This window comes from Pleurodeles waltl, chromosome 11 (assembly GCF_031143425.1).
Source record: "Pleurodeles waltl isolate 20211129_DDA chromosome 11, aPleWal1.hap1.20221129, whole genome shotgun sequence".
Taxonomy (NCBI): Eukaryota; Metazoa; Chordata; class Amphibia; order Caudata; family Salamandridae; genus Pleurodeles; species Pleurodeles waltl.
The window spans coordinates 917,537,888-917,563,778 of record NC_090450.1 but is presented as its reverse complement, the minus strand read 5'-3'; the positions used below and the strand labels follow the sequence as shown (position 1 = coordinate 917,563,778).

At 42.0% G+C, this 25,891-nt stretch overlaps 1 protein-coding gene across 2 annotated transcripts in view; it reads right to left on the bottom strand.

The window, feature by feature from the left end:
• CFAP251 (cilia and flagella associated protein 251) overlaps positions 1-25,891 on the bottom strand; it is a 410,814-nt gene that overhangs the window by 366,591 nt on the left and 18,332 nt on the right. For both annotated transcript variants that reach the window (XM_069214923.1, XM_069214922.1), the window contains exon 2: positions 5,703-6,050. In XM_069214923.1, coding sequence (XP_069071024.1) covers positions 5,703-6,044 — 342 coding nt within the window. In that variant the 5' untranslated portion in view covers positions 6,045-6,050. The remainder of the gene's footprint in view (positions 1-5,702; positions 6,051-25,891) is intronic.

The window sequence follows — 25,891 nt, the reverse complement described above, 5'->3', positions numbered from 1 at the left end:
ATTTGTGTTCCCTATATTTGCCTTGGATATGGCTCAAGCTAACTTTACAATCGTTCCCCCACAAGCATTTTGGGCCATGGGTAATTCTCCACCCATTAAGTGGCAAGAGTGGAAGGACTATTTTCTAAATTATTTAGGAGCTATCGACGTGGATAACAAGATGTCTGCAGAACAGAAAAAGAGAATTCTATTGCATTCTTTGGGTCCTATGGGCCTGAAAACATATAGTAAAATGTCTAAAAATCCTGAAAGTGGCGACATTTGTGTTTTTAATGCTGCGATGCTCGATCTCGACAAGTATTTTGCTCCAAAAGTCTGTATGGGAATCGTTCGTTATAAGTTTTTCCAAAGGAAACAAGAAAAAAATGAACAGGTGGATGATTATGTTGCAGACTTAAAGAAATTGGCCCTAGACTGTAAATTTGGGACAATTCATGATGAGCTTATTAGAGATCAAATCGTCATGCACTGCAGCAATCAATCTATTCAAGAAAGACTTTGGATAAATGGCGATTCTCCTCTGGAATAAATTTTAGCCATAGTAAGGAAAGCAGAGATCTCTGAAAGATGCTTATCTGAATTAAAATCTACTGGAAAAAATTAGGATGGCGTTTATAATGTGACCAATCGGAAACCTGGAAAAACCTTACAGAGTGGGGAAACTGAAAGAAGGTGTTACAGATGTGATAACAAAGATCACTTAGCTCACTCCAAGTCATGTACAGCGTTAAAAGTTAAGTGCAACAAATGTGGAGTGGTAGGCCATTTTGCAAAAGTCTGTAAATCTAAAAAGAAAATTGTCAAGTATTTATATGAAGGTGGAAACATTGTAAAATGTGACACAGTGGAAACGGATCCCAGAGGGATGGATGAGGATAAGAATTTCATCCTTAATATAATGGAGGTTAACACTAAGGAAAAACCCATATGTGACATGGAAATTGGTGGAGTACCTGTTACAATGTATGCGGATTCCGGTTCTCCATTCACAATCGTGAATGAAGATGTGTGGAACAAATCTTTCGTGGAGAAAATTGGCAAGCAGCTTTCCCCACCTGACATTCAGCCGGAAAGTTATACAGGAGAAAAGATAAACTTGTTAGGTTTTAGATGGTTGGTATTCTCATTCAAGAATAGGAGTGCAAGAGATAAATTATATGTGGCAAAAAAAGGACCGTCTGTTCTAGGTTGGAAAGATCAAGGACAGTTACAGATGATTCTGAATCCAAATGGTAAAGACAAAGTTTTAATGGTGAACGACGAAGACTACTCTTTGAACTCCTTGATGGAAACCAAATTTTCAAAAGCATTTAATAAGTGCTTGGGGAAACTTACCGGTTTCGAACATAGAATCATACTAAAGAGAGAAGCTGTACCAAAAATTCATAAAGTCAGAACTGTACCAATTGTGATCAGAGAAGAAGTTTCCAAGGAGTTGGACACATTAATGTCAATGGATGTGATCGAACCAATTGAGAGTTCGGAATGGATTTCGCCTGTAGTTATGGCTCGGCGTAGTAATGGAAAAATCCGTTTATGTGTGGACTTAAGGTATTTAAATAATAATATTCTGATTGATCGTTTTCCTCTACCCAAAATCACGGAAATGGTTTCTAGTCTGGAGGGTGCTAGTTGGTTTTCCACTATCGACTTGTCTTCTGCATATCATCAGATTTCCTTATCTGAGCACTCCAAAAGACTAACAGCCTTCATCACACCCTTTGGATGCTTCCAGTACAAGAGGATGCCCTTCGGTCTTGCGTCTGCAGCAGCTGTTTTTCAACGCCTTATGCACAAACCTTTTGGGAAAATCAAAGGGGTTATGTGTTTCCAAGACGACATTTAAATTTTTGGAAAGGATAAGGGTATACATGATGAGCGGTTGGAACATGTGCTGGATGTGTTGGGTAATAAGGGGTTGACTGTTGAGTTGAGTAAGTGTAAATTTGCAAAGAGGAGTGTGGAATATTTGGGACATGAGATAAGTGGTGAGGGTGTTAGACCTAAAGCCTCTTTGGTGAATGCTATAATTGGGGTGTCTCCTCCTGTGTCTAAGGACGAAGTAAGATCTTTTTTGGGCATGGCGGAGTTTTGTGCCAAATTTATTCCGAACTTTGCCAGTAAGGTCTACAATTTAAGATCTTTGCTCAAGAAGAACTCTTCATTCATGTGGAATGATGCATGCAACCATGAGTTTGAGTGTGTAAAAAGGGAATTAAGCAAAGCTGCATGTTTAGGAAGTTTTGACCCTAAGTTGGATACTTTTGTTACCACGGATGCAAGTAAAAAAGGCTTAGGTGCTGTGTTGTCTCAAAAAGATTGTAATGGTAAGGAAAGGATTATACTTTTTGCTTCCAGATCGTTGTCTCCTCCAGAAGTGAAATACTCAGTTATAGAGAAGGAGGCCTTGGCTTGTGCTTGGGCTTTGGAGCACTTCCGTGCATTCGTGTGGGGAAAAGACATAACCATTTGCTGTGACCACAAACCTTTGATTAAACTGCTTACAAGTGAAGGAAGTGTACTGGCTTCAGCTAGAATTTCAAGGTTGTATATGCGTCTAAAGGATTATATTTATTGCATCGTGTATGTACCTGGCAAGAGTAATGTAATGGCTGATTGCCTTTCTAGATTACCTAATTTGTTGGAGAGGTGTGTTGATGACCCATGGTATGAATGGAATGTGGCTCTTATACATGATTCTGGTAATCCAGCACTTAACGAAGATAGTTGGAGGAAGGAAATGGAGGTGGACACCAATTTACAGTTGATTTTCAAATATGTGTTAGAGGGATGGCCTAAGAAGGATCTGTTACCTGAACAATGCAGAAGTTTTTGGGAGGTCAGGAATGAACTCACTGTTGTAAACAATGTTCTTTGGAGAGGTGATAGAATAATTCCTCCATCAGGTTTAAGAGAAGTAGTCTTAGATTTGTGTCATGAGGGACATTTTGGCATTGTTAGAACTAAGTCGGTGGTTAAAGAGTTGTTTTGGTGGCCTGGAGTTGACAAGTCGGTGGAAAGATTTGTCAGAAATTGTCATGTATGTTCCTCTGCTGACAAGAGTTTGTGTAACCTTAGACCACCTATGCAGCAAGCGTTTGTTCCCAGGCAACCATGGGAATATGTCGCCATCGATCTCTTAGGTCCAGTTGGTAGCTCTCAAGAGTTTGTAATAGTCCTTATTGATTTGTTCTCCAAATGGCCAGAAATTGGTATTTTAGAAAAAGCAGATACGGTAAGCGTACTGGAGTTTTTGGATAAGATTTTCCTCACAGAAGGCATTCCTTCTAAGTTGCTAAGTGATAACGGTGTGCAGTTTATGTCTGATGCTGCAAAGAAGTATTTTTGGAGGGTGGGAATTGAACATAAAACCACATCTTTGTATAATCCCAGTGGAAATGGCACTGTGGAAAGGTTCAATAAAGTCATTAAAGGAATAATTCAGAGTGCAATGAATGTGGGAGAGGATTGGCACATTGCCATTTTTAAAGCGGTGTGGGCGTATAGGATTACTGAGAATGTGACTACTGGTCTCAGCCCATTCGTTATTATGAGGGGAAGGAGTCCGAGAGGCAAACTTAACCCTGCTTGGTTGATTGAGACAGGTATCCAACATTGGTCAGTGGAGAGTGTAAGGGATTGTTTGGACAGGTCTCTTGAGAAATCAAAGTCTTATTATGACAAGCTCCATCATGTCAAGCCTGTGGAAATCAATGTTGGTGATTGGGTTAGAGTAAAAAAACCTTATAAAGTTAAGAAGGGAGAAAGCCAGTACTTTGAGCCTGAACGTGTTATGGAAGTTTTGCACAATGCCGTTAAACTAAGTGATGGTAAGGTGTGGAATCTTAAGCGCATTGTTTTACTTAGAAATATACAGGGACCTGGGTGGAATGAAGTCCACATCAACAGTAAGAGAGATGAGAAGGGAAGGCCTGTATGGGCTGAATGGTTGGAAGATGAGGTTACGTGTCATAATGCCGCCCCGTCTCCACAGATTCTTCAGGATAGTGTTTTGTGTGAGGAGGTGGGTGTGAGTGACTCGACTGCAGGGTCAGAGAATGTGAATGTGTCTGAGTGCGCACTTCAGTGTGACTCTGTAGAAAGGAAAAGGAAAGTGATGCCTCCTGGTTGGTTGAAGGATTACGTGTTAGGATACTTAGCTGACGTCTCTGATTTTCATGTTTAATTATTTTTCTCTTTTATTTTATATTTTATTTTCCTTGTTTTTTTCTTTCGCATTTTATTCTCTTGTTATTGGAAAAGAAGGGGGATGTGTAGTGTGTAATGCTTCTGTAATGGAATGCTTGCTTTGCTGACCTAGGGAGATTCCACGTTCTATGACGTGAGTCTCCTGGAGTCAGTTGAGCTGGGCATATTCCCTGAACGGACCTGTTCTTATGTTATGTACTTACAATAAAGGTTGCTCCTTGTTTCACCTTCAACGCTCAGCGGATTACTACAATGTCTCCAGGGTGTTTTTTGGTATTTAATTATGCTTCTTTTACAAACTTTACAGTGGTAATTGTTATCATTTAGAACTATAATGCTTATCTTCTGCATTTAGAATTTTCTCCACTAATCGCACTAATTACTTTCACTTGTATGATGTTTCTCACTGAATACTTGTAGCACTGACATCAATGCTTGAGCCTAATAAAAACTTTTGAAATGTAAAATAACATTGGTGAATTTGATTTGGTGGATTGCTAACAGAACCAAAAGTGCAAGATTGTGGCAGCAACTACATTACACATGAAAGAAGTTATTATTATTGTTATTAACAGGGAGTTTATGATAAGTCTTCCTTTTCAGTATCTGTGTGCCATTAACATAGCATGTTTAAGGAATTTTAGTACAAGAAAAATATTTTGGTTTGTAAGCCTAACACATCAGTTTCTGACTGAGGGGATGTGTCCCTTGAGTCTGAATAGCTATCGTAGCCAGAATTATTAGTAAATTCTTACCATGGTTAAGTGACCTCGTCTAAGGTTAAATGAGCAGATGCACAAATCAAAGATAACATTTTAAGAGTAGGCCATAGCCTGCCCATTCATTACCAGCAGCAATCAAAAGATGAAAGGATGTACCAGATTGTAGCTCATTAATTTGCTTATTACGCTGGGTACTGTGATGCAATAATACAGTGGTCACTGCTACAGAGAACACTTAAAGATATATATGCGAGAAAATCCTCTTCCTTGTCTTTACCTGCTCAGAGCAGGAAACTATCCCATTAGCTCTAACACAAATATATATTGCTTACATGTAGAAGTGTGAAGGGTGAATGTCTATAAAAAGGAAAGTAAATACTGACCACACTCCAGGAATCGTATGGCCTGACACTTAAATGGTGCATGTTAAAATATTTCACGCACCGTTTATTTGCCCCAGATATCAAGGAACTCATGAACATGCACTGGTGTGCTTGTGTAGGTGAGCGCTGGCTGCTGTCAATGGATTTGCATTGGGCAGAGCAATATTAGACAGTGGTGGTAATAGATTTCAAATGTAACTGTTTTATTTAGCCAATGCTGAAGTGTCTACCTAGGTCTACAATTTGTAGTATGATCAGTCGTGCAATTTCCCAGAAACTAACATTTGAAAGACATCATTTTACTAAGGAAAGATTCAAATACTTTGAATATTAATTGTAGCACCTATTAAAATGAATGTAGTTACTAAATTTGTTTCAATAAACTTACATTTAAGCTCCCCCTTGAGGACACTGCCCGGTCAGTGGCAAAGGAAGTCAACAAGTCCTCAGGAGGAGGTGAGTGGGAAATTATTAGTTCTTCCTCTCCTTCTCTGCTTACTTCAGCATCTGCCTCCAAACTAGGTTCAGTTTCTTCCTTGTCAGATGCAGGCTCTTGGGGAAGGTCATGCTCCACAACCCTAGGTGTTGAAATGTTTTTGCGGCTTTCAGTTTCCAAAACAAGTTGCCCCAATGCATCTTCTTCACTCTCTCCTTCATGGCCAGAATGTTCTTGTACTTCTTTGTCGTTTTCATCTGTTTTTTCATCTGGGATTTCATTTGGTTCGGCCATAGTTTCCTGAAAAAGATAGATTTACATAAAGGCATAGAGCACACATTTTCACTCGTATTTAGAAGTCAAATTATTGTCAATGGTTACAACGTGGTTCTAAATAAAGGGCCAAACTACAAATCTTCAAGTCATAAAGTGCCCACAGAAACCGGCAGGGATAAAAACTCTCTTAATTTAAAATCCAGTGTGCAAACATGTTTCCTTTTAGATACCAACTCTCAAGGTCATGAGGTTTGGCAACGTGGGATATTCTGGTGCTGGCTCTGCAGTAGCCTCCTTATTCACAATTAGCATCGACCCCAGCATCAGTTACGGGCTTATTTGATATTTCTCCCATACCCTTTTTTTTTTTGCAGTCACCCCTATTATAATGCTGCAATTATATAACAGATTGTGTAGATTATCTGTACAGTGAAAAGGATGAGTTAAGAAGGATTCCAAGACTGCAAACGTTGGAGGCTGACATAGGAGTGCACATGGATTTAATTAAAATGGTGTTGGTCTCGAAGTAGTTGCCTAAACTATCATGGCCTACCAGAATAGAGGAGGATTGACAAGAAAATGTGAATCCTAGGTTTAGGCATTAAACAAGTTAAGATTGCCATGACATATATGTCAGGTGAAACTGGTTTCAGAGGTTAGTCTCCTAAAAAGCATGAAGCCACTCTTTCATCATCTGAAGTAGGAATGCGATTCACACGACTAGATTTATTTCAATTGGAATAAGGGACCTTGAAGGGTGGTATGTTCTGAGGATCTCCTGTAGATATTGAGAAATCATTTTAATGCAAGATTAACATATAATAGACTATATTTATACAAAAAAAAAGAAAACAAATTCAAAATACATTCTAAATAAATGTAATGATATAGACCTATAGGAAAAAAAACATACAAATTTTAATTAAAATGACACACAAACATACCACACTAGACCCAGAATGGAGATAAAACTTTCTTTGTCTAATCAAACAAGTTACTTACTGTCTGTAATGCCTTATCTGGTAGAGACTCAATCTAGTCGCAGATTTCTTAATTTAGAATTATCCCCAGGCATCAGACTGGATCCGAACATTTTTCGTGAGCAGTACCCCTGCGTGCTGGTAGGCGGCATTGATCACCTCTGTTGGTGTTGTCGTCCCCACCAGAAGTGATGTGTGCAGCGCCTATATAGGTGCCACCCCAGTGCGCTGACATCAGTTTCTTTTTGTGACTTTCAACGGCAGGAGCACAGAGAAAAAATGGAACACTGACCATTTGTGTGGAAAACTAGGGCCCTGAAAGGAAAAAGCTACATCCCTAGAAATCTGTTCATAGAGTGGGAAGGATGGGTGGGTCGGTCGGTAAGGAATCTGTGGCTAGACAGAGTCTCTACCATATAAAGCTTTACCAAAGGTAAGTATATGACTTCTAGCTGCAGATTCCTTACCTTAGAATAGGTACCCACGCAATACCTTCCTGAAGTTTGGTCTGCGAAACAATTTTTTTTTTAAATTCCCATTGCTAGGACGTGACTGTCCAGGCAGTAGTGCTTGCCAAACGTGTGCAGGGATACCCAATTTGCTGCTTGGCAGATATCCAGGACCAGAACTCCGCATGCTAACGCAGTGGTTGCAACCTTAGCTCTGGTAGAATGAGCACGCAAGCCCTCGGGGGTTGCTTCTTAGCCAGTGCATAGCAGATTTTAATACAGAGCATGATCCATCAGGGGATGGTCCGCTTCACACAGCCTTTCCCTTCTTCCCTCTGACATGCCCGACGAAGAATTGGTCGTCCATCCGGAGCTCTTTTGTACAGTCAAAGTAGAACAACAACACTCTTTTTTTGGATTAAGTCAGTGGCGTCGCTCCTCCCCTTTAGTGGGATGTTGGACTGGTGATGGACAGGCTTACATGAAAAACAGTGATGTCTTTCGGCAGAAAGGAAGCTCTAGTTCACAGAACCAGCTTGTCTGGGTAGACGTTCAGGTATGGAGGCTTGGATGACAAAGCCTGCAGCTTACTGACCCTTCGGGCAGATGTTATTGCCACCAGGATGGCTGTCTTTTTGGTAAGGAGCCTGAAAGGACAGTTGTGCAAGGGCTCAAAGGGAGCACACATTAGGAACATCCGGACTAAATTAAGGCCCCAGTGAGGCATGATAAAAGGAGAAGGAGGAAACATGTTGCAAACCTTTCAGAAACCTATGTACAATAGGGGATTTGAAAAAGGACGGCTGGTCACGCAACCGCAGAAAAGCAGATACAGCAGAAAGGTAACTCTTTAAAATGCCTAGAGCAGAGCCCTGCTGAGCAAAGGAAAGAACAAATAGAAGAACCTGGGAAAGGGGGGCAGAAAGAGGGTCAACCTGTCTGTCTTCACCCCATGCCACCAACGGCAGGTGTATACTGTTTTGGTGGAAGGACGTCTGGCTGCCAGAATATCATTGCAGACTTTGGGTGAAAGGTGGAAAGCTGTCAACTGCTGCCGCTCAATCTCCATACAAGAAGATGGAGTGTTGATAGATTCATGGGGAGAACCCTCCCCTGTTGCTGCCACAGAAGGTCCTCCTGAAGGGGAAGCCTGATCGAAGGACCGATGGCCATGCTCAACAGCTTGGGATACTAAACTCTCTAATTCCAGTCCGGACTAACAAGGATGACTTGGGCCCAGTTGTTCTTGGTCTTCTTGAGAACTCTGGGTGGGACTGCTATAGTTGGAAAGGCATACAGGAGGCCTGAGCTCTTGTTGAAACGAAAAACGTCTCAGAGTGAGAGCTGCCTTGGAAACTCCAGTGCGCAGAACTGCTGACATTGCACATTGTCAGCAGTGTCAATAAGATCTAACCAAGGCTCTCCCCACTGCTGAAAGAAACCTTGCACTACCTCTGGATGAAGATGCCATTTCTGATCTGCTAGGCATCTTTGCCTGAGTTTACCCACCCTGGCATTCATAGATCCCACCAGGTGTTGAACAACCAGGGATATGCCATAATGTTCCAACCATGTCCAGAGATGCCAGGCTTCTTGACAAAGAGTCCATGATCCAACCCTACCCTGTTTCTTGCAGTAACACATGGCGGTGGTGTTGTCTGTCAACACCTGCATTAGCATTCCCGTGATGGAGGTTAGAAAGGCTTTAACACCTGCCGGATCACACAGAGCTCCAAAAGGTTGCTGTGGAGTCCTGATTCTGCCAGAGACCAAAGGCCTCCGATCTCCACTTCTCCCGGATGACCACCCCATTTCAGGAGTGATTCATCTGTCACTACTGTCAGATCTGGCTGGGGAATGGAAAGGAGTCTGCTACTGACCTAATTGCGGTTTGTTAGCCACCCCTGCAGGTCTTTTGCAGTTCCCTCCAAGATCTGGACCATGTCGGAGAGATTCCCCTGATGCTGCGCCTTCTGGAACTTCAGGTCACACTGCAGAGTCCACATAAGACAGGAGGCATGTGTCATAAGCAGGAGGCCAGGACGTCTAGCTGCCTCCGGGTCAGTATCACCAAAATTCAAGATAGAGTCTGAAACATTGGTAACATAGCCTGAATATCCTGGACTCGCCACTCGGGAGGATAGGCCTGAAACTGCACCGTATCCAGAACAGCTTCAACGAAAGACAGCATCTGAGCAGGAGTTGGTGTGACTTCAGCACGTTGATAGTAAACCCCAGTAAGTGCAGTAAGTCTTCTGTAGTCTGGAAGTGGGAGACGACAGACCGGGGTGAGGCAGCTTTCAACAGCTAGTCATTGAGATAGGGGAAGACTGGCACCCCTGATCTCCACTGTTGAGCTCCAACCACCAGCATCACCTTGATGAACACCCAAGGGACACTGGCAAGGCCAAAATGGAGCACAATGAACTGAAGGTGTTTGTGGCCCACTGTGAACAGCAGGTAACATGTAGGCAGGCAGGACATGAATGTGGAAATATGCGTACTGCAAAATCAACGCTACTATCCAGTCTCCCAGGTCTAGCGCAGACAGAACTTGAAAGAGCGGGAGCATTTTGAACTTCTCCTTCTTGAGGAAGAAATTGAGAGGATGCAGGTCTAAAATACAATGAAGCCCTCCGTCCTTCTTGGGCACCAGAAAGGGGTGGGAATAGCAACCATGACATACTACTGGTCTAAGCACCCTCTTGATGGCTCTCTTGGCCAACAGAGCTGTAATTTCCTGGCAGAGCAAGAAGAGATGGTCCTCCATCAGCAGGTTGCATGCAGGTGGCAAGGGTGGAGGGGTGGACATGAAGGGGAGAAAGTATGCACTCAGGACAATTTGGAGAACCCGTCTGTCTCATGCGATAGAGTTCCTGTGGGGCAGGTGATGGTGTATCCTGCCTCCACCTGGGTCTCCATGATGGTAAGAGTGCCGACTATAAGGGTATGAAGGCTGCTGCTGCTGGGCAGGTTGTGAACTGGCCTGACCTTTGGCTATCCGGCCGACAGGACCTGTGGGTACCACTTCCTCAGCCACACAGAGGCTAGGAAGCTTGCGTGCCTCAGTGGCTAGGAGAGTATAGACGCGGCTGGAAGCCCCTTACGTGGCCGCAAAATGCAGATTGGAGGTAGTGAGGGGTTATGAAAAGGTCAAAAGAGCTGGCTTTAGCCCTGCTATCCTCAAGGCACTCCAGCTCTGAATCGGCCTTGTCTCCGAAGAGACAGAAGCCATCAAAGGGGATGACCATAAGCGATTCTTGGACAGCCCCAGAAAAGCCAGTTGTCCTCAGCCAGGCATGGCGCTGTAAGGCCACTGTCAATGAAACTGTTCTGCCCAGTATGTCAATGGTATCCAGTCCACATGTGATCGTAAACCTAGCTGCATCTCTCCTGCAAGCAACAGCCTGGGAGAGTATGGTCAGGGCCTCCTCCAGGACCATGGGCAGACATGTACAACCAAATCCCAAAGAGCATGGGAGTAACAACATAAAAAGCACAAAGTGTTCACCAGACCGCAGTGCCAGGCTGGTGGAAGAAAACATCTTCTTCTTTCCGAAGGTGTTCAACCTCTTGGATTCCCTGTCTGGTGACTCAGTAGGGAATGCACCAGCATTTACGTGGGAGGTGGAGGCTTGGACTACCAAGCTCTCAGGGGTAGGGTGTGGTGTGAGGAAGTGTGGGTTCCCTGGTGCTTAAATAGCCATGGCACACCACTTCCAGCAAGGGCAATGTCAACTATGCCACGCAGAGCTGATCTATGCCACCTACCAGCTTGCAAGGGTACAGCTCACGAAAAATGTTAAGATCCAGTCTAATGCCCGGGGATTTCTTTCTAAGATAAGGGATCTGTGGAAACAAGTCTCTACCAGATACAGCAGCCAGCCTTCCAAACAGAAATTAAAAGCAGATTAATCACAACAGGCTGCAGTAAACGCCCTGGTTACTGATTCTATTATACTTGCTTTTCGAGCATGTTTTTTCACCTGCAGTAAAAATAAACTGCAGCTCCCATCATGCTTAGATAAAAGAAGCACAGCATACTGTTAGAAGGGAAATAACCAGTCAAAGAAAAATCCCTTGACTGGGAGACATAAGTCTCTTTTCTAAGAACCTTATCATCTTTAATTTCTTTATTCAATGCAAATGTGTTAATTCTGTATACATGCATGTGTGTTATGGTTATTTTTAGACCTGACAGCCTTAGGGTGGTCACCCCTAACTTTTTGCCTGCCTCCCTCCACTTTTTGGACACTGTTTTTGCTGGCTTTTAGACTCTGCGCACTTTACCACTGCTAACCAGTGCTAAAGTGCATATGCTCTCTCCCTTTAAACATGGTAACCTTGAATCATACCTGATTGGACTATTTAATTTACTTATAAGTCCCTAGTAATGTGCACTATATGTGCCTAGGGCCTGTAGATTAAATGCTACTAGTGGGCCTGCAGCACTGGTTGTGCCACCCACTTAAGTAGCCCCTTTTCCTTGTCTCAGGCCTGCCATTGCAAGGCCTGTGTGTGCAGTTCACTGTCACATCGACTTGGCATTTAAAAGTACTTGCCAAGCCTAAACCTCCCCTTTCTCCACATATAAGTCACCTCTAGTGTGTGCCCTAGGTAACCCCTAGAGCAGGGTGCTGTGTGGGGGAAAGGCAGGACATGTATCTGTGTAGTTTACATGTCCTGGTAGTGTAAAACTCCTAAATTCGTTTTTGCACTACTGTGAGGCCTGCTCCCTTCATAGGGTAACATTGGGGCTGCCCTCATACAGTATTGAAGTGGTAGCTGCTGATCTGAAAGTAGTAGGAAGGTCATATTTAGTATGGCCAGAATGGTAATACCAAATCCTGCTGACTGGTGACGTTGGATTTAATATTACTATTCTAGAAATGCCACTTTTAGAAAGTGAGCATTTCTTTGCACTTAAATCTTTCTGTGCCTTACAATTCACGTCTGGCTGGGCTTGGTTGACAGCTCCTTGTGCATTCACTCAGACACACCCCAAACACAGGGTACTCAGCCTCACTTGCATACATCTGCATTTTTGAATGGGTCTTCCTGGGCTGGGGGGTGGAGGGCCTGCTCTCACACAAAGGACTGCCACACCCCCTACTGGGACCCTGGCAGACAGTATTGAACTGAAAGGGGACCTGGTGCACTTCTTAGCCACTCTTTGAAGTCTCCCCCACTTCAAAGGCACACTTGGGTATAAAACAGGGCCTCTGCCCTACCTCATCAGACACTTGCTGGATAAGAAACCAGAACCAGAACCTGCATCCCGCCAAGAAGAACTGCCTGGCTGCCTAAAGGACTCACTTGACTGCTTTCTACCAAGGACTGCTGCCTTGCTGTTGCCCTGCTGCCTTGCTGAACTCTTGTCTGGCTGTAAAAGTGCTCTCCAAGGGCTTGGATAGAGCTTGCCTCCTGTTCCCTGAAGTCTCAGGACCAAAAAGACTTCTCTTTTTCATTTGGACTCTTCGTGCGGCAAAAATTTCGACGCACAGCTTGCTCTGCGGCGAGAAAAACACCACACACCGACGCTGATCGACACGACGCCTTCGGGGCGACCGGAACTTCGACGCACGGCCTCGCAAGGACAATGCCGCCCGACTTCCAGAGGGGAAACCAACGCGACGCCCGCTGTGAGAGCGAAACTTCGACGCACAGCCCCGCGGAACAACGCGCAGCCGGAAAACAAGCAGGAGAATCCACGCACAGACCCCGGGATATCTGGTAATCCCGTGACCCACAGAAAGAGACTGTCCACGCGCCGGAAAACGACGCTCGACTTCCCCGCATGAAAAATAACGACACAAGTCCGTTTGTGCAGGGGAGAAATCGACGCACACACCATTTTTCCACGTATCTCTTCTTCTGCGGCCCTTTGCGGAGAGTTTCCACCAGAAACCAGGTACTTTGTGCTTGAAAGAGACTTTGTTTGCTTTTTACTTAAGACACTTTATATCACTTTTCAGTGATATCTCTACAATTTCACATTGCATCTTTATTCGTTTTGACCTACAATTATCCTGATAAATATTATATATTTTTCTAAACACTGTGTGGTGTATTTGTATGGTGCTATATTGTGTTATTGTATGATTTATTGCACAAATACTTTACACATTGCCTTCTAAGTTAAGCCTGACTGCTCGTGCCAAGCTATCAGAGGGTGGGCACAGGATAATCTTGGATTGTGTGTGACTTACCCTGACTAGAGTGAGGGTTCTTGTTTGGACGGAGGGTAACCTGACTGCCAACCAAAAACCCCATTTCTAACAGTTATACAGTATATTCTTGTGATTTGTCATAAATGATCTACCTGAATTCACGCACCCCCTGCAGCACAAACCCTTTGGCTGCCTGTTTACAGAGAGTGGAACTCTCTGCAGTTGAGGTAATGTGTTTCCAAAAGATAATGCTGTTCGAACTTGTATTTATGGTTCATTATTTGAAAACCTTCACTATTAGGGTGAGTGCTGTAAATAAATGTTTTAAGGTCACACTTCACTACTGACGTTGGTTCCAGTACAAAAACAACAAAAAATGTGTATACACATGTTTGAAAAGTTTAGGCTATGAGGCTAAGTATAATGCTCCCAGAATGCTCTCCGATTATATGCAAATGAAGTGTCATTTAGTAAAATGTTTTGATGCATGCTAGTATTTCCCAAAAATATTTCTAATGGAAAATCGGTGTAACCATTTTCAACACGATTATGGGAAGCATGAAAATAAACAAACACTGACAAAGCCAACTGATCTGACATATTTTTATAAGTCTTTTAGCTTCATCAATGCGTGTCTTGTTTTGACATGGCTTTTGTAACACTTTATTGTTGTGGGAGCTACCAGGCCCTCAACATTGTAACAAACACTGGCAAAAAAAAACCAAAACGTTTTTGAACTCTAAAAGCACATGTTGCCACCAGTGGCATAACAAAGGCCCCGCAGCCGCCCTCCAGGGGGCCCCTTCAGCACAGCACCTGCCCTGAGTGAGTCTGGAGAGGGGGCTCCTCCATGTTCTTTGCAAAGGGGCACCCTCCAGTTTCGTTACATCACGGATTGCCACTGTAGTTCCTGACACTGAACAAAACTACTTTGTGTGCCAATATGCTCCTTGTGGAAGAGAAGAATGCGATCACTCACAGTAAAGCCAGCCGAAAGAGAGAGAAATAGAAGTTTAATAAAAACAAAATGTCTTTGTTAACACCAGACCTAATTAGGGACCAAGACCCACATGTAGGTAGCTTTTTGCATGTCGCAAACAGCGACTTTCGCTGTTTGCGACGTGCAAAAAGCACATTGCGATGCACAAACCCAGTTTTGCGATTCGGTAACCTGGTTACCGAATCGCAAAACGGGTTTGCGACTCGCAATTAGGAAGGGGTGTTCCCTTCCTAATTGCGACTCGCAGTGCAACGTAGGATTGTTTTGCGAATGCGGGCGCAAACCAATCGCAGTTTGCACCCATTTCAAATGGGTGCTAACACTTTCACAAAAGGGAAGGGGTCCTCCTGGGACCCCTTCCCCATTGTGAATGTCACTGTAAACATTTTTTCAGAGCAGGCAGTGGTCCTGCGGACCACTGCCTGCTCTGAAAAAATGAAGAGAAAACGTTTCATTTTTCGTTTTTGTAATGTATCTCGTTTTCCTTTAAGGAAAACGGGCTGCATTACAAAAAACTGCTTTATTGAAAAGCAGTCACAGACATGGTGGTCTGCTGTCTCCAGCAGGCCACCATCCCTGTGAGGCCGCCATTCGCAAGGGGGTCGCAAATTGCGACCCACCTCATGATTATTCATGAGGTGTGCATTTGCGAAGCCCTTGCGAATCACAGATGGTGTCAGGGACACCATCCTACATTCGGATTTGCGACTCGCAATTTGCGGGTCACAAATCTGAACCTACCTACATGTGGCCCCAAATTCTTAAAGAAAGTCACAAAAGTGCACCCATGGTATATGTCGTACCCCTATAAAATATTTGTGAACTGTATTTTAGCATGGGTAAATACGCATGTGTAGATTTGCTCATGTGAAAATCTATTGAGCATTTGCAAGTTCATTTTCCCTCCAGCCACTTTCTTCCCAACCCTGGAAGAAGTTCTAATCCTGCCATTGTCAGGAGTAAATGTCCACCCTTTCTTATTATGGGAAAATATTAGAGAGAAGCTGGTGAAAATCTTTAAAACATGCAGGTTAGTAGGTTTGCAGACTCAAAGGCATTCCAGCCCTGGAACTATTGCTTACTGCTTCCTCCAGCCCCAGTATGCAGATCTGCAGAAAGGTGGAAAAATAAGGAAATTGCTACAGTAGGGATTGAAACTGCAAGTATTCAAGTCCTACTATGGTAGTAGCCCTGGCATAATCAGAGAGGCTATTATCAGAGCTCTTACATAATGAGATTGCTGCTATAATTTGGCGCCACACTACATGGCACCAAAGGGACAAGTAGATCTTTTTACAGGACAAGTAGATTTGAGAAGCAACCTGTCCCGTGGACAAGTAGATATTTGAATAAATTCCACACCCCTGAGTGTGCTGCCCCACAACAGCACACAGTAGCCCTTTCTCCTTCTCTCCTCACGCTGGAGAAAGCTGCACCTTTCGAAAGGAGCGTTCCCCGTATTGGGGCGGCCCACAGAACTTCGTTGCAGGATGCCATCTCATCGGCTTGGGCATTCCTTTGTTACACCACACCCTGAGGGCCTGCCTGCTTTTGCAACCTGCCAATCCCATTTCATCAATAATTTTCAATTTAAGGAGTCGAAACCACTCATAATTATTTTACAACCAAAACGAGTCAGTATTTAATATGAAAAATATGATAACAATTTACAAATACCAATAGCAATTTAAAAATGATAAAATATACGTTAGATCACAGTTGCCTATTTTTCACTTTACTTTTACTGTTAATTACTGCTGCTGCTCTTCAGTCTTGCTTGTTCTACTTATCTGATATAAAATGGAGTCACACATTGGTGTAGAGGAGGTTCAAATCTCCAGAGAAAATATCAATTCCTTTATTAAAGACACTACAGCGGTTTCTGGTTTTATTACAAAAATGTCTAAAATATTTGAGGCCTCCATGCAGAGAATATTATCAGGAGAACCTAACACAAAAAGTCATTAATTCAAAAAGGGTAGTAAAAAAACCTTCTTCAGAAAGAAGCAGACAAAAACAAAGACTCTAAAAAATTACAACCACTATCTAAGGTGGGAATTTAACAAACAACATTTAATTATCTATACAGATTGTACAATCACATGACGCAAATGATTATAAGGGTGATACAGACAATGACATGGATAAACATAGTCCAGCCATAATGATCTGAACTCGGCTCACGGAGAAGAACTGGAAATCTTCTCTTAATAAATTGGGGGAGTTCTCTTCCATGAATTCCAGTTCTAATTCAAATTCTATGGGTAACACACTCCTTGATTTTTAAGGTCAACCGATATTTGATCCTTCTCTAATACGTCACCCAAATTCAACCAAATGGTCTCATTATGAGCATGTATCACAATACGTCTCAAATAAATTGAAGCAAACTTTGGATAAAATATCTCCAAACAGATTCCGCTCAGAATGCCCACGGGCCTCTTTATCTGATAACATAATGGATAATCCTACAACTGATCCAAATATGTGTCTCTTTTTCACTAAGTTTGTAAAGGATCCTAAAAAAGTATTAGACAGGGCATCAACTATCTTTCAAGGTAGATGATGGACCTTACAGGTCCTCTTACCACAGGCCTAGACCTGGATGAGGAGATAAGAATTGAGGGCACAAGAGTTGATCCTTTAACCTTATCCAATTGGGCGCAGAGAGGAATCTGTCTCTTAGGCAATGCTAATGCGGCTATGTCTCAGGAGTGACGGAAGAGCTTACTTTTAAAGACCGACACCAAAGGTAGTAATTTGGTAATTAAGGAAGCAGGTCAAGAAACAAAAGGCTTAGTTTTTTGTAATGCCTTTATCAAAGGTCTAAGCAAATACGTAGACACTTTTGTCTCAATGGATAAAGCATAAGCTTCCTTACAAAAAATGTTAGACATCTAGTTTTTGGGAGGGCTGGCAAAAGCAGGAGCCACTTTGCCGGCCGTTATTGCTCAAAAAGTAGATTTAATAAAAACAGAGGCTCCTTCGAATGGCAACAATACTTCAAACCACAGTTTTATCTCCAGAGGAATGTAGGTTACAGCCATGATTTCAGAGATAAACGATCCCCAAAACCATGTAAGAGTTTTGGGGCCTGATTTAGAACTCGGCGGAAGTGTTACTCCGTCACAACGGTGACAGAAATCCTATCCGCCAAAAACTAAATCCTATTCTATACTATGGGATTTTGATTTCAGCAGACAGGATATCTGTCACTGTTTTGACGGAGTAACCTGTCCACTGAATTCTAAACCAGACCCTTACTTTCTGTTCATTCTCGTGTGGGAGGTCGCTTAGCTCTATTCCCACCTGCATGGCAAAAGATAACTGCAGTTTCATGGGTACTTCATAAAGTACTTGGTTATTGTATAGAGCTTTATGCCACTCCAACTGTAATTCCTCATCCTCTGTCTTTTCTGATAGAACAGGAGCTTTTAATGCCTCAAGAGATTCAGTCTCTGCTTCTCAGACAGGCAACAGAAATATCTCCTTTGGATCCATCAGGGTTTGTAACAACAATATTCCTGGTTAAAAAGAAATACAAAAACATTGCATCTGGTAATCAGTTTGAAAAGCTTTAACAATTATGTAGTTTACTACCATTTCAAAATGGAAACAATAATCCATTGCAGGGATTCTCTACAGCAGAAAGTCTGTATGGTACGCTTAGATATTCAAGATGCTTATCTTTCAATTCCAATTCACCAATTAGCCAGCAAATACCTACAATTTCAATGGGCAGACAAGTTTTATCAGTTCAAAAACCTTCCCTTCGATCTTTATTCAGCACCTTGATGTCTCACCAAGGTCATGAGACTTGTCATTACATACATGAGAACTCAGGATGTGAGATCAATCACTTACCTAGACAATGTTTTTCTTCTAGCCCACGACAAAGACTTGCTGTTAGCCCAACTAACAAAATGTATAAAAATCCTTCAAAACCTAGGTTTCCTCCTCAACTAACACAAATCTGCATTACAACCAACTCAACAGATGGTATTTCCAGGTTTCCAAACAGACTAAGGCAAATCAATTCTTTAACATCCAAAGGAGAAAGTTAGATTATTCAAGTTTTGAGTTGATCCACTTGATCTCTCAGACTTTTGGCACAAGTTTTAGGTTTGCTAGCATCCTCAATCCAGGCCATATTTCAGGGTTCCCCACACTATCAAGTCTTACAAAGGTTAAAGATTTGCCATTTCCAAAAAGAGTCTCTCTTATGAAGACATAATTCAATTAGATTAAGGGTCCTGTTCCAAACTAAAATGGTGATAAAACACATAGAAGCATGGAATGGAAAATCACTTTTTCTACAGCACCAGGTCTTGTTTTAGAATCCAGTGCAAGGTAGACTGGTTAGGGTGGAAGATGTGGTCCGTACTCAAATGGCAGCACATGGTTGGAAAAGAAGTAATTGTTGCACATCAGTCGTTTAGACGTGCTTATCCATAAGGACCATCTCTCAGCGGTTTGGTATATAAACCATCTGGGATGTACAAGATAAAAACCTTTAGCCGAGTCAGCCAAACATTTTTGGGCCTTTTGTCTTCATAACAAGATTTCAGTCCAAGCAGAATATTTACCAGGAAATCTAAATAAAATAATAGATTGGTGTTCTAGGAATTTTCGAAACGGAAGCAACTGGCATCTTCATCCTTCAGAATTCAAAAAGTTTTTTCCAAATTCAGTCCTTTGCAACAGATCTCTTTGGTTCTTGTTTAAATGCTCAACTTCTTTCTTATTACATTTATAATGATACTTCTCGCTCAGATTCAATGCCGAAAAGGTACAGTACTTTTGATCACTCTATTCTGGCAGTGTCAACCCTGGTTCCTTATTGTTATAGAACTGTCAGTGGACCAACCAGTTCTACTTCCATCCTTTATGACTTTGCTTCGGAAGCCGCAAGGGTTACTACACAAATGTATTCTCTACCAGTTCCTCACCATGATAGCATGGAGGGTTTCGGGTCAGCCTGGAGAACCCTGGGATTTTCAGCAGAAGCTGCTCAGCTGATTCAGCAATCTTGGGACCCAGGAACAACAAAAACATACAGAGCGGCCTGGATGATTTGGAATAGCTGGTGCAAGAATAGGGGTGCAGATCCCTTTTCAGCAGCTATATCTTTAGTAGTTAAATTCTTAGCTTCTTTAGCTTCCCTGAGGAAGGCTTACAGGACAGTCAATACATATCAATACATATAGATAAGCAACACAGTAAGATTTAGAAAAATCTCCTTTAACAAAATGTACCCCAACAGGTGTCAGAGAAGACCCAGTACAAACCATAATGTTTGTTTTCTATCCTTATCTTTCCTCTTCAACTTAAACTCTGTGTGAGAAATTATTTACAAGAGTATATTGCAAAAACAAATTATTTGAGAATGCCCTTCTAATCTCAGTTCTTGATTTCTTTTAGATCTCTTAACAAATCTGTTTCTCCCCCTGCCTTGCTTTGCTGGGTCAGATGGTTCTACACTTTAGGTGGCACTGACACCTCTGTTTTTGGGGCTCAATCCACTAGAATGTTTTGTCATCCAAAATCCTTTAAACTTGAGTGGGCCTGGATGATATTCTCAAATCTGCTGATTGGTCAAACGTCTCTACATTTAAAACTTTGTAATGCAAACCTGTTTCTCATGTTGCTAAGTTAGTGGTTACTATGCTTTAAAGCAGCATACTAAGAGGCTCCAGTCTTGTGATAAAAATTTAGATTTTTGTAACTTTAGTGAAAGAAAGTCTTGATTTTACTGAAGACATAGAGGCAAGTATTATCCAACTGCAACTGTTTATTCAATCCACCCTTTCTTTCTTATAGTACCTGTCTCATCCACAAACCAGACATTTTGAAAAGGACCTCCAATCTACACATACCATCGGAAAACACCATAGTTCTTCACTTGATCAGTTCTTCACCAATCGGAAGGCCTCTGATGATTCTGACTACTCTTCTGCTCAGCCTATTTTTTGTGGATTTCTTTAGAGACCTTTTTCCGTACTAGTGACTTAAGCAAATTGTTATGATTGCTGTTCCTATGTTTTTGAAGTTCTTGATATGCTCCTGCAAGAAAAGAGGACTTTTAGTTCCCAGTCACAAGATTAATAGGGTTGCTGTTATTTGTCTAGGGATTGCCTTTGTGACTGCATTCTGTAGTTCTTTTATGTAAGCATGATGGGAAATGTAGCTCATCATGGCTGCTGTTGAAATAAATGCAAGAAAAGTCATCATAATACTTGCCTTTGCGTCTTTAATAAAGCCAAGACTTTCTTTCACTAAAGCTAAAAAAATCTCCATTCTGACAATTATTGCACAGGGGTAGAGTTGAGCTGGAAGGTCTACTGAAGGACTATTGGGAGGATCACTGAACTCTTGACAGCCTTTGATCAAACAAGTGTGCAACAACTCATTTTCCAATCTGCCCTAATTCAGTAATTCTAAGGGGAAACATTGCAACAGTAGACGTAAACTAGTACAGGTGCATTGCAACTACAAATAAATTAAGTAAACTATTAATAATCATCAGTGACTATTACCTACTATAAGAACCAGGCTCTAGGTATGCAAACATATGCAAGGAGAGCCTGGTATAACAGGTCTTAGCATGTTTGCATTGCCTTAAGAACATCTGGGGCTAGAGTACAAGATGAAAACATTTCATGACCACAAGGGCTCTCATTCTCTCAGCAGCCACCACCAGGCAAAAAAGGAACTTTATATCATCCCTGCATGCAAAGACGGTGGGGTCAAAACTCAAACAATTAATAATCAGGGGCCTGATATGACGTGGGCAGGTGGGATCTATCATTATAGACAGTCCTTTTGTTCAACATGTTGCATATAAGCAGATTTGAATGACAAAGTCTAATAAAAGTGAACACACAAATACAGACTCTCAAGCACAATTTACCAACCAGCAATCTATACAAAACTGTTTTGACTCGCAAAATTCCAGAAAACAGCATGTGATCAACCCCCATTAAAACTAACATCATCTGGTACACTGAGCCCGTCAAGTAGCCTCACAAACACTATTACTATGGCTGAAATCAATCTTATGCCCAATTTTCAGATTTCACCAGCAGAACCAGATAAGTAATGTGAGATTGACTCAGTTTTTACGAAGAGCTAAACATTCCATTTGTTGACTCTATGGTTATACGGAAGAGACATTGGAGCATATAATCTGCATATGTCCTAAATTACGGCACATACAGAGACAATATCTATATGATACATTTAAAGGCGTGAACATAACATCTACAAATGAAGCACTAAAATGTTATTTTCTATTGTAAACAGACTCTTATATAGTGAAGATAATAACGTTCCTGAACCAAGCATAACAATTATTAACAAACTGATATACCTTAAGTAATATTTTTTAAACAACTTATTAGGCAATAGAACCCACTTTGTATGGAGATACTGTAGTTGTTCTATTAAGTGTTATAATTTGTAATAGTATTATTTATTGCAATTCATTTATTTTAATAAAATACTTACCTAATACTACATGCTCTTCACACATTAAAAGCTCCAGCTCCAACACTAATTTTTTATAATATTTTGTCTTTGTTATTTTTAATAGTCACATAATAAAAAGCATATAATGTTGAAACTGTTACATTACACCGAGCGTACAAGTGTACAATAAGTTGAATACATTTGGTGGGTTGCCCCCCCACTCTCTTCTTGAATAAGCAATCTGCTGAAAGTAACTTTAGATCTATCATGGGAAGAGGTTCAATTGGAGGGGACTGCAAGCCCTGAAGTACCACAACAAGATCCCAGGAAGTGAGGAGACAATGGCCTGCCACTTGTCTCAGAGAAACACTTGAGGAGTCACGATACTAAGTCACCAATCGGAAGGACATATGCACCTCTACAAGCTCTAACCGCACCCCATAGGCTCCTCAAAGTGGAAACCGCCAAACAAAAATGGAATCCATCTCTGAGAAAATCTAGAACTCTCATGGACCTAAAGCACAATGCAATAAGACTTAAAAAAGTATGCCATGTCTCAAAGTTTTGCCAATGGCAGGGATAAACTCTTAAAGTATAAGGCCTACAGGATTGTTGCATATCCTGTGCGATTTCAAAGACCGGCCAAATGCTTTCAAGGTGATCCTCTCAAACTTCAAACCCCCAACCAAGATGACTGAGATTGCATTATGATATATTGATGGAAAAGATCCAAGGAAGAAACAAGTGGGTCATCAGTGGATTACAGGAACAGCTGGCCCAACACGGAATCACCAAAAAAAACTTGAATAATCTTTCTCAATATTCTGAAGTTTAGAGGAAATGGGGGAAATGTATGCAGCAGCCTCTGGGGCCACAATAGGGAAAGAAGCATCTAGCTCCTAAGCCCTCAGACATGGACTGAGAGAACAACATTTATGAAAAATATTTTTTTCTCTGCGACAGGCAAATTCAGCCAAGATTGCCTGTAACTGTTGGAATAATAGAAAACAGAGACTCAGTGTTACAGAAGATGGGAAGATTCAACTCAATCTATCTGCAGTACCGTTCTGCTCGGCATATAGACAGCTGTCAGCAAAAGGAGATCAGACTCTGCCCAGAGGAACAGCTTACTGGCTAAGGAGGCAAACTGATCTCCCCTTGCGGTTTACGTAAAACTGGGTTACTTGGTTGTCTATTCTCACACAAATCACCCAATCTTAAAACACTGACTGGAAATTAAGCAGAGTCCAAATGATGGCAGCCAATTCCCTCCAACTGGAAGAGTTACAACTCTCTTCCGGAGACCACCAGGCTTGCACTGAGGGTTCCTCAAGGACTGCTTGTCAATCTACAGTTAGGACTACTGGGGAATGAAGAGGCAAAAACACTGCCTTGTCTTGGTTTTCTGGGATCAGCCTCCCTTGCAGAGGCCCATGTGTACAAGGAAGGGTTACTAGAACCAAAGTTGGGTAATTTTGGAAAGAGGAGGTGCATTTGACCAAAGAATGCTATACCAAGGGCTGAAAACAATTTTGAGACCAAGGGGACCACCACAGGGGCAACGGCCTCCCGTTGCACCCTCAAAAAGTATTTTGCTGATGCTTGAGGCTTCACCAATAATAACCTCAGACGGGATTTCAATTTCATGGATTGGGGAAGAAAGACTTGTGCCACGCTAGTGTGGATCCCTGCCCTGATGTAATGATGAGTCCATCAGTGATATATGTGGAATTTCTTTGAGTTGATTATGAAACAATGTGACTAGCCTGCCTGTGGCACCTGCTGCACATTCTTGGACTGCTTGGAAAAAGAGGAGGCACACATCATTCAATTATTCAAATATCTTTAAAGACACATAATATAAAATACCAACCAGAGGAGCAAGATCTCTTGTGATTACTGTTGGTGCAGAGAACAGGCTAAATGGTAAAACTCAGAACTGATAATGTTGATCCGGGATGCAAAAATGCAGGAATTATTGTGAATCTGGATGCACTAGAATGCATATATCCATTTTTACATCCAAAGATGCAAGATAGTCCCTGGAAGACCTCAGGAACAATGGACTGCAGATTTACTATCTTGTACAGCATATGGAGAATGAAGGCATTCTCTTAATGTCCAGAACAGGCCACAATTATTTAGTGTGTTTGTGAACAAGAAATAGGATTGAAAGTAAATATGTCTTAGCTCCCTCTCTGGAACCAGAATGACAGCACCTTTGAAAGCAGGAACTGGATTTCTTGAAGTAGAGCCTGGTGTCAAAGAGGACAATGAGGATGAGGAGAACAGTGAAACCCCTGGAAAGGAGGCTGTAAGAAATGTATCTTGTAAATGAAACGGATAACCTGCAGGACACCAGCATTAGAGATAGAGGAATTCCAGACTTTCAAATATTTTTGCAGGTGGGCCCCACCACATTGTCATTTGACAGAAAGTCATGCCTTTGAAAGAGCTGGTAGCACGTTTACAACTGCATGGAGTCTGCATGAAGTCTGGATTTATCAGAAACAGGGGCTCTTTACCCACAATATTTCCCTCAAAGGGCTGATTTTGTAGTTTGATAGCAAGAGGAGGCCAAAAGTTATTCTGGAACATAATGTGCTGCCTCTGCAGAAAGGAAAAATAGAAGCATTCATTTGCAGTCTTCTACAGACTTGTTGATCATTTCTTCCAGATGAGGGACAAACTACTTAGTTCCTGTGAAAGGCAAATGCATTAAAATGGATTCTGGGGAATTGTCAGTCTTCCAGGAGTGCATACATTTTGATGCTGTGTAGCAATTGAGGAACCAGACGTTGCTGCAGCCACGCATAAAAAGCCAAATGAAATATCTTAGAGACACCTGATTTGTTGTTCCATAACTGAAAGAACTGAAGTACAATTGGTCCTTGCTGCAGACTACCTGCCAATGACTGAAAGTTTCTTAACAGAGACTGAGCCACATAAGTTGAGAAGGTGTTTGCACATCTGGAAAAAACTGCAGCAGAGTAAGAGATTTTAACAGCTATTTCCATCTTCTTACACACCAAATCTGAAATGGGCTTGTTTTCTGATATAAAGTAAACCAACCATAAGAGAGTTCACTTTCATTATAGGTGGATATGCCTCATTCAAATTCTAGAAACTGTTTTTCTTTGACAAGGACCTAGGAAATTTAGGTTACTCAAATTCTTTCCATTTCCTAGATATAAGCTTACAAACTGCATTGTGTAGAGAGACGTTTCTGGCTCATTTTTTCTGGTATTGCTGGAAGAAGTTTTTTAGCCTCATTTGGTACGGGTTCAAAAGAAGTCCAAATCATTCTTGTATGCAGTAATACTTCACAATCGGCACCCCCTCACATCATGCTCCTCCTCTTGATCCTCAACTTTAGGTTGAGGCTGCTGTGCCCACTTAGTTTGTTTGGTAGTTGGGGGTCCATTTCTAAAGCGCATGGCAGTAGCAAAAGATGTCTCTATCATCATTTGAAACTCTGCAAAGTGGGAATCTCAGGGTAGGCTGATCACACAGAAGGTGATGTGTGGAAGGTTTGCAAATAGTCTAACGACTGGCAATCACTCAGGGTAGTATTCCAACCCACTGTAGAAAAAAGCCTGCCTTAATCAAATCAGTACTGAACCTGCTCTTCATGGGAATAGTCCATCTTAAATTGCCATGCGAGGCACCCTCCAGAGGGAAACCAAGTAACTCCAATCTGGTCCCTGCCTTTGTTAAGCCTCATCAGTGAGGTATAACTTGGTTACTATTGCACACTGAGTAAGGGATCCACATATGTTCCTGTTAAGCGAGCACCTGG